The sequence below is a fragment of the Galeopterus variegatus genome, unplaced genomic scaffold, assembly GCF_000696425.1.
Source record: "Galeopterus variegatus unplaced genomic scaffold, G_variegatus-3.0.2 Scaffold455, whole genome shotgun sequence".
Taxonomy (NCBI): Eukaryota; Metazoa; Chordata; class Mammalia; order Dermoptera; family Cynocephalidae; genus Galeopterus; species Galeopterus variegatus.
The window spans coordinates 541,584-551,580 of NW_007726566.1; the positions used below are offsets into that span (position 1 = coordinate 541,584).

At 41.9% G+C, this 9,997-nt stretch overlaps 1 protein-coding gene across 3 annotated transcripts in view; it reads right to left on the reverse strand.

Moving 5' to 3' along the window:
* Positions 1 to 4,486: 4,486 nt before the first annotated feature.
* SLC11A2 (solute carrier family 11 (proton-coupled divalent metal ion transporter), member 2) overlaps positions 4,487 to 9,997 on the reverse strand; it is a 52,344-nt gene continuing 46,833 nt past the window's right edge. For all 3 annotated transcript variants that reach the window (XM_008568984.1, XM_008568982.1, XM_008568983.1), the window contains one exon: positions 4,487 to 4,654. In XM_008568984.1, coding sequence (XP_008567206.1) covers positions 4,577 to 4,654 — 78 coding nt within the window. In that variant the 3' untranslated portion in view covers positions 4,487 to 4,576. The remainder of the gene's footprint in view (positions 4,655 to 9,997) is intronic.

The window sequence follows — 9,997 nt, forward strand, 5'->3', positions numbered from 1 at the left end:
AGCAAGAAAGACAAGAGGCTTCTGAAAACTATTTATTATGAAGAATAAATTTTCAAAATGTAGCAAATTTTACTGAACAAGTTATCAGACAATTCTCATGGCTTTTGTATACTAAGTCTCAATGTTTTAAGAAGTTGATTTCTAAGTCAACAAATATTCAACTCAGAAATGTCCTTTGTTGATGTCTTTCAGAACATAGGACATGATTTATTGACTTAAAAAAATTTTACTTTTGGCTGGCTAGTTAACTCAGTTGGTTAGAGCATAGCCTTATAACACCAAGGTCACAGGTTAGGATTCCCATACCGGCCAGCCGCCAAACAAAACAAAAAAAATTTTTCTTTAAATTTTTTAGTTAGAAGTGGAAAATAAGGCCGGCCCGTGGCTCACTCGGTAGAGTGCGGTGCTGATAACACCAAGGCCACGGGTTCGGATCCTACATAGGGATAGCCAGTTTGCTCACTGGGTGAGCGTGGTGCTGACAACACCAAGTCAAGGATTGAGATCCCCTTACCGGTCATCTTTAAAAAAAAAAAAAAAAAAAAGAAGTGGAAAATAATCTATATTATGCCAGACCAATCTGAAAATTAATAGCTAACTATATAGTGGTTACAAAAAACTTTTCTATGTCCATGTTAAATGTGATGCCATATTCATCTCCCCAAATAGGACAAAGTAAATAAGATTTCATTAAGCACTTTTTTAGATTGGGTAATAATTAGATCAGAAGAGAACAGTCATGTTGTTATTCAAAGTTGGTTCACCACTTTGCACCTCACTCTTATATAGAAACTTGACTATTTTAACACAAACATAAACGTTTAACACTTAAATATCTGTGTATTCATTTTTATACTTCTTCGAAGTATTTCTAGGAATACAAAGGTAAACTGCTAACAAATCCCTTTTCCCCCAGATGGCAAAAAGGATTTAGTCCAGAAGTGTTAATGCTAATCTGGTATGACACTATTGAAAGCACAAGAAACCAAGATAGGTGTTAAATATTAAGTATACTTGTGGCCTCAAACTCCTCTGTAACTGCCGTAGGGTTCTAAAAAATTAACTATACTTTATTGAAGTGATAACTGTTTTGACCTGGGCTTACTCTCAAAGACTCGAAGCCTAGGAAAGGAAAAAAAAAAGTTGTTACTGTAATAAAATCAAGAATATAGTGTCTGCACTGTAAGATGATTTGTGACGGGTATTTCCTTTTCCTCAGTGTTTCCTGTAAAGGAGAGTTACCCTGACAGAAAAGTGAAGTCCAGTATTTGAGGAGAGAGATGTAGGAATATCTGAAAATATGTCTGCATTCTAGATGTTAACCCACTGTTCTGTGTATTGTATGCACTTTTCTCCAAAGTTAATAATTTAAAAAGTTGTCATTTGTACATATCATTGAAGCTCTTCCAGTGCTACTGAGTACACATATCTTGGTCAACACAGTTCTCATTGGAAAATAGGCAAGGAAAGAATCCAACTACTTTATTCCTTTACAGTAAATATTCCAGCACCTGGATCTAATATGTTCCATGAAGGTCAGGAAAATTGAAGACAAGATGGCACAGAAATAAGTGATCCCTTCATGTTGATCAAACAATGAAAAGATAAGAGGGTACTTCAAAAAGTTCATGGAAAAATAGAATTAAAAGATAGTATGAATCTTTCCAGGAACTTTTTGAAGACCCCCCTCATATTTCTAACCAGGCTACTAGAAAGATTCCACTCTCTCAATATATACTCAGCATTAAAAATACATGGGCCGGCCCGGTGGCGCACTGGATAGTGCGCCGCTTGGGAAGCGCGGCGGCGCTCCCGCCCGAGGGTTCGGATCCCACATACAGACTGGTTCCCGCTCACTGGCTGAGCGCGGTACGGCCGGTCTCAAAAAGGACAAAAAAAAAAAAAAGATCTATGAGTTTTGGGCCGAGCCTGTGCGCACTCAGGAGAGTGCGGCGCTGGGAGTGCAGCAGCACTCACGCCTCAGGTTCGGATCCTATATAGGGATGACCAGTGTGCTCACTGGCTGAGCGCGGTACGGCCGGTCTCAAAAAGGACAAAAAAAAAAAAAAGATCTATGAGTTTTGGGCCGAGCCTGTGCGCACTCAGGAGAGTGCGGCGCTGGGAGTGCAGCAGCACTCACGCCTCAGGTTCGGATCCTATATAGGGATGACCAGTGTGCTCACTGGCTGAGCGCGGTACGGCCGGTCTCAAAAAGGACAAAAAAAAAAAAAAGATCTATGAGTTTTGGGCCGAGCCTGTGCGCACTCAGGAGAGTGCGGCGCTGGGAGTGCAGCAGCACTCACGCCTCAGGTTCGGATCCTATATAGGGATGACCAGTGTGCTCACTGGCTGAGCGCGGTACGGCCGGTCTCAAAAAGGACAAAAAAAAAAAAAAGATCTATGAGTTTTGGGCCGAGCCTGTGCGCACTCAGGAGAGTGCGGCGCTGGGAGTGCAGCAGCACTCACGCCTCAGGTTCGGATCCTATATAGGGATGACCAGTGTGCTCACTGGCTGAGCGCGGTACGGCCGGTCTCAAAAAGGACAAAAAAAAAAAAAAGATCTATGAGTTTTGGGCCGAGCCTGTGCGCACTCAGGAGAGTGCGGCGCTGGGAGTGCAGCAGCACTCACGCCTCAGGTTCGGATCCTATATAGGGATGACCAGTGTGCTCACTGGCTGAGCGCGGTACGGCCGGTCTCAAAAAGGACAAAAAAAAAAAAAAGATCTATGAGTTTTGGGCCGAGCCTGTGCGCACTCAGGAGAGTGCGGCGCTGGGAGTGCAGCAGCACTCACGCCTCAGGTTCGGATCCTATATAGGGATGACCAGTGTGCTCACTGGCTGAGCGCGGTACGGCCGGTCTCAAAAAGGACAAAAAAAAAAAAAAGATCTATGAGTTTTGGGCCGAGCCTGTGCGCACTCAGGAGAGTGCGGCGCTGGGAGTGCAGCAGCACTCACGCCTCAGGTTCGGATCCTATATAGGGATGACCAGTGTGCTCACTGGCTGAGCGCGGTACGGCCGGTCTCAAAAAGGACAAAAAAAAAAAAAAGATCTATGAGTTTTGGGCCGAGCCTGTGCGCACTCAGGAGAGTGCGGCGCTGGGAGTGCAGCAGCACTCACGCCTCAGGTTCGGATCCTATATAGGGATGACCAGTGTGCTCACTGGCTGAGCGCGGTACGGCCGGTCTCAAAAAGGACAAAAAAAAAAAAAAGATCTATGAGTTTTGGGCCGAGCCTGTGCGCACTCAGGAGAGTGCGGCGCTGGGAGTGCAGCAGCACTCACGCCTCAGGTTCGGATCCTATATAGGGATGACCAGTGTGCTCACTGGCTGAGCGCGGTACGGCCGGTCTCAAAAAGGACAAAAAAAAAAAAAAGATCTATGAGTTTTGGGCCGAGCCTGTGCGCACTCAGGAGAGTGCGGCGCTGGGAGTGCAGCAGCACTCACGCCTCAGGTTCGGATCCTATATAGGGATGACCAGTGTGCTCACTGGCTGAGCGCGGTACGGCCGGTCTCAAAAAGGACAAAAAAAAAAAAAAGATCTATGAGTTTTGGGCCGAGCCTGTGCGCACTCAGGAGAGTGCGGCGCTGGGAGTGCAGCAGCACTCACGCCTCAGGTTCGGATCCTATATAGGGATGACCAGTGTGCTCACTGGCTGAGCGCGGTACGGCCGGTCTCAAAAAGGACAAAAAAAAAAAAAAGATCTATGAGTTTTGGGCCGAGCCTGTGCGCACTCAGGAGAGTGCGGCGCTGGGAGTGCAGCAGCACTCACGCCTCAGGTTCGGATCCTATATAGGGATGACCAGTGTGCTCACTGGCTGAGCGCGGTACGGCCGGTCTCAAAAAGGACAAAAAAAAAAAAAAGATCTATGAGTTTTGGGCCGAGCCTGTGCGCACTCAGGAGAGTGCGGCGCTGGGAGTGCAGCAGCACTCACGCCTCAGGTTCGGATCCTATATAGGGATGACCAGTGTGCTCACTGGCTGAGCGCGGTACGGCCGGTCTCAAAAAGGACAAAAAAAAAAAAAAAGATCTATGAGTTTTGGGCCGAGCCTGTGCGCACTCAGGAGAGTGCGGCGCTGGGAGTGCAGCAGCACTCACGCCTCAGGTTCGGATCCTATATAGGGATGACCAGTGTGCTCACTGGCTGAGCGCGGTACGGCCGGTCTCAAAAAGGACAAAAAAAAAAAGATCTATGAGTTTTATATAACCTTAAAACCCTACCCAAACTTGTATGTTCAGGTTTACATAAATATATACGTGTGTGTGTGTGTATATATATATATACACACACACAGATATATTTAAATCCCATAAGTCAAGAAACAAGCCCATAGGGGTGTGTGGCCATCACAGGCCAATCATTTAACTCTGGCTATGGTGACTGTTGTGAGGTGGGTGGGTCTCTGACCTACATATAGCTGTCAGCTTTTCAAACCCTTCCCATGAGGGAAACTTTGCCTTTTGTTCAAAACATTTGAACAAAACTCACCTCTGAATTAACAGAGATATGTTAACAGGATACTTGGCACAAAAGGGCTTAGGGAAAATGGTTCTGATATAGTCTCTCAGGCTGTCAGTCATCTAGACACAAGTGAGTCAGCATCCACAGTGTTCAGAAGGTAGAGTTCAGGCTGAGCTGTCAATCCCAGGTGGTACTAAGAATAAAAAAGATGAAAAAGGGTTAGACTGATTTTCAAGTATTTCAATATTGAAATTGGCACTTAGTTATCTATAATGAGCATATCAGTTTAGACCTTTTCCAGTACTGCTATATTGATTTTTATTTCAGAAAAGTAATGGCTTATGGATACATGAATGGTTTCTGACGTATAAATAATAGCTAGGCATGGAGATGGTTGAGGATTGAGATAGGAACAAATGCCCTCAGCAAAATTAGAACTCTGACTATTCTTGTGACACACTCTGCCTCAGGATGGGTGCTTCAGATCAGGATGATAAGAGCAAACGTGCACTGCATGCTTTTGTATTTTAGTGCTGTGTATTAGATATCAAATTTCAAACAGTCTAAATCCTGAGCACTATAATCCTGACCCCATTATCCGTTGGCACCTGAACAGAGAAAAGCCTTTCATTTAGAAACAAAAACATGGTGTGTGCTAAGAGAGAGGGAGATGATTGTGGGTCCCAAATATTTGCCAAGCTAAATCAGAATCGCCTCAGCTGCTTTTTTTTTTTTTTTGGTTTTCACAGCTGTCCAGTGCAGGGAATCAGCTGCATTTAAAACACATTTTAGACCCTGCTCCTGGAGAACTGAATCCAGATGGTTTGTGTTGGGATCTGTGATGTTGTATTTATTTTTACTCTTTTTCTCTCCCCTGAATACACCTTGGGACAATCACTGAGTCTCATTTTAGCCCTACTGTTATTACTTAGGGTTTTAGGAGTGTTATTGCCCCTTGGCACCAACAGCTTGTAAGTTAATGAAGAATGCAGATATAAATCTATGGAAAGAAATGATCCCTATTATAGTGAAATGGAAAAGGCACTGGAATTGGATTCAAGCCCCAACTCTACCACTTCCTATGACCTTGACCATGTCACATATCTTTTGGACCCTTATTCTACTTATTTGTAAAATGGGAATAAATGCTACATTTGAAAATGCCAAATGTACTAATATACTATCTCATGTTAGTTTTCAATAAATATATTTTTTAACACATTACAAATTGCCCTGTATAACCTCACAGGTTGTGTGATGACTGTGTGAAGATAACACAGACCAAATGGTGCCCAAGATAAAACTAACCTCAACTAGTGGGCTTGGAAAATACTATTGGCTTTAGGGCAGGGAAACCAGTCTTCAGACTTCAGCTTGCTTATTCACTTTAGGGTCTTACATCTCAGGCTTTAGTAACTAACAGCAATTATCAGATACACTGACAATTCATTGAAGTCTTTTTCCCAGTGAGCAAATGTGAACTTCCTCATTACATAATAAGTAAGGGCTCCATTATTACAATACATGCCCAGACTGTATTACTTAGATGACCTAATAGATGGGACTCCTTCATTGGAGAAGCATTTCTTCATGTTGTTCTGAGACATTGAGAAATGGGATTAAATGGCACAGGGATAGGCTAAAATACTTTCAGAGGCAAACAGATAATGCAAATAAGTAAATATTAACTATAAGTTTTTAGCTATTGCTAGGGTAGGACCATAGCCCTGCCCATTCTCTACGCCTTCCGAAAGCATTCAAACTAACCTGTTAAAGTTTAGCACAGGCCAAACAAAGTCTACCAGTTGGCAACTTCTGAACTAAAACATATTCTAGCATTAATCAGAGTATTAAGCAAATGTTTTCATGTGTTCATGTTCCTGCTGCTACTGAACACCAAACTTGGTGTCTCGACCCAGTGTGAAGGTGTACTATATATTATTATACAGGATGGTTTGGGAAGGAAAACATGTGCTCTGCTGTTAAGCTACTCAAGTTCAAATGCCAAATTGCCCATTTTTTAGCAATGTGATGTAGGCAAGTTACTTTTTGCCTTTCAGTTGCCTTACCTATATATAGAGACTGATCCTCTTGTTATAATAATTAAATGAGATAATACATGTGCTCAGACCAGGACTAGCACGTAGTAATGAGTTAGTCATTTTTACATTCATAAACTAAGGTGCCAAGAGAACCTGACACATTTAGATTCATTGGTCTTGCCAATGAAGGAGGAAAGGCACACGAGAGGGCAAAGCTACAAAAAAATGTCTCAAATAAGGATCTTTAAATTGTTTTGCATCCTATTTTAGCTCTGAAATTAAATCTAAATTGAGAAAGCTAAATAAGGAAGGACAACATGGAGAACAAAATTCTTCCCAGATTATTCCTACACTGTTACTTACTATTCACCTCCTGTAAGACAGGCAGGGAAAACTTGCAACAGAAAAAAGGAAAATGACACTCTTGGGACAAATCAAGTGCTGCCTTAGATTTTTCCTGTTAAGCATCTGGTAACAGGGCTAGTAGTTCACTGTGCCTGAGCTTCACCTGTTTTCTAATAAGTGACACCAATATTTTATTTATGTCAGCTCTGCCAAAACGCTCATTGGTTTTTTAAGCTAAACAATTTTGGTTTCTCTCTTCAGATATTCACTAATTTTTATTGGCAGCATATACAGAATGTAAAAGCCTACTTCAATGGTGAAACAAGACAACAGATAGAAAAATATTCATCTTATAGTACAGAAAGGAAGAATAAATTTTTTTTTCAAGTTTAAACATGGTAATGTGACCTTTGGCTCTTGCAAAACTATAATAGATATTAGTGTCTTGGTGTCTGAAATTAATCCAAGCCTTCTGAGGACTAAATTCATTTTCTCTATCCCTTCTAAGAAGAGAATCACCAACAGTGAGGGCTTAGTATGTCATTCCAGGTGGTAACTGATGTTTCAGTATTTTGATATCAAAGTAACTGAGACCCTAATAATAGAGTATTTTCAAGGTTTAAAAAAATACCCAGGAAACCAAATTGGAAAAACTTTTTTAATTACAAACCAAGTTTACATATTTTTAAATGGTCACTAAAAGCTCAGTTGTAAACCACTCCTAACACCACTAGCAATACCTCACAGAAGCCAAACCAAAGCTCTTCACCTTTCCCGTTAATTTCCAATATACTGTAGCAGCACAATTTTTTCATGTTACATTTAAGGAGAACAGGAACAAATTTATGTAAAGTACAATTGTATATCCTTAAACATTCCACATCACATAAATGCACTGCCGAAATGCACTGCATATGATGGCACTAGAGGACTTAAATTTCTACACATTGTTTATTGCACCCAAAGTACTGGTTGAAATACACTTTCTCTTTGTGAGGATCAAATGGAATAACGTATGGGAGTGTTTGTAACACTGTAAAATACTACACACATAGTATTATAAAATGCCATTTAACTGAGAAGAAATTTGCCATCATTGCAAGTCACTAATATAACTTTTAAAAGAATGCTAGCAGCCTTTACCTGGGCTCCTAAATGTGAATCTGAGACTCACTGGACCCGCCCACACCCAAGGCAAAGGTAAATGTTACTGTAACATGTTTACAAAGAATTTGTTTTGTCAATTTGCCTTCACCAATTTGGCCAGACAAGAGCTTAAGGTATCAGTCCCCACTATCTTCACAGAGTGTCTTTATGACCAGTTTGGGGAATGATGGTGGTAGGGGGAGAGGGGCAGATATGAGGAGGAATCGTTAGGGGAATTGTCATTCATGATTCTGTGCTGTATTACTTGAGGGGCTAAGAGAAATGTATGGTCAGTGAAGCACAGTAGTTTACTACCTTTAGTGCCTTATAAAAAACAATCTATCCAGTCTGCACTTCTGACTCTGTGCAAAATATCAGTAATAATGACTCTGGGGGCTCAGATGAATGGAGAACATCAATCAACCAGTATTCCAAAAGGATAGCTCCAAAAATGAGACATCCTTCAATGCCATTCCCATTACTGTTTTCACCATGTCAACGGCTATAAAAGACTTCTGATTATTTATCTCCACCAGGCAAATGTGATTTGATTTGAGATAATCCCGGTCTCAAGCTCCATATATAAATATGTCAGAAGTGGCTGAAGTAAGAGCAGCAGCTTCATGCTGAAGACACCCATTTCCTCTGACTCCAAAGCTCCACCATCTGGTCTCAAAGTTTTTCCCTCTGAGAAAATGGCTGTAGAGAGGTAGCCCAGTTCAATCTTGCTGAGACAGAGAACGTAACAACCATAGTGACACCTACTGACTTGCTGAGAGCAAGCGAGCTTTGCATCGGTTATGTCCAGAGCTCCCGAGATTGCCTTACAAGTCATCTTGGGCATGAAGCAGAGTGGTGCATCAGAAAAACATTCTGGTGAGAGGTGGCTTTTAGGAATAAAACAGATGGCTCTTCTCCTTTTGAGTCTTTTCTCCCCACCCCCAAAATCTCATGAGAATGTCAATTCATAAATACTACCATCTTTTTCTATTACCACTCTCCTGAAGGAAGAAGGTGAAGGTTTTACAACTGTATGTGCTCAAGAGTAAATACTATCAGGAAAGCTCTGTACTAACATGGAGGTTATTAAAATCAAGACTCCCAAGAAAATCCTGATAAGCTTTCAATCTCTCAGAAAAATCTTCAGAAGGTGATTAGTAACCCCAACCTACAGATGAATTTTGCTATTCGTCCATTTCTCACATTCTTTAATGCTTTCTCACCCCTTAATTTCCACTGAGAAATTTAAAGTGGAAATAAGTTAAAAGAATCCTGAACCTGACAGAGGTAGTTGTCTCAATTTTATATTTCATATGAATGAAACCACTCTACTTAAAATTTTTTTATAATTGAAATAATAAAAAGGGTATGTATGCATAAGAAAAGAATTTCTCAGCCTTTTAAAATCCATTTTCTTGCGGGGGCGGGGGGGGGGTAGGCTGGCTGGTACAGGGATCTGAACCCTTGATGTTAATGTCATACCGTGCTCTAACCAACTGAGCTAACTGGCCAGCCCAAAATCTATTATCTTTTTCGGGGGGGAGGCTGTTGTCTGGTATGGGGATCCAAACCCTCCATTATCTTTTTTTATTTTTTTATTTTTAAAAGATGACCGGTAAGGGGGTCTTAACCCTTAATTTGGTGTTGTCAGCTGGGGGGGAGGCTGTTGTCTGGTATGGGGATCCAAACCCTCCATTATCTTTTTTTTTTTTTTTATTTTTAAAAGATGACCGGTAAGGGGGTCTTAACCCTTAATTTGGTGTTGTCAGCACCACGCTCAGCCAGTGAGCAAACCGGCCATCCCTATATGGGATCCGAACCCATGGCCTTGGTGTTATCACCCCCCCCCTCCCCCGAGTGAGCCACGGGCCGGCCCTTTTTTTTTTTTTTTTTTTTTTTAAAAAAAAGATGACCGGTAAGGGGGTCTTAACCCTTAATTTGGTGTTGTCAGCACCACGCTCAGCCAGTGAGCAAACCGGCCATCCCTATATGGGATCCGAACC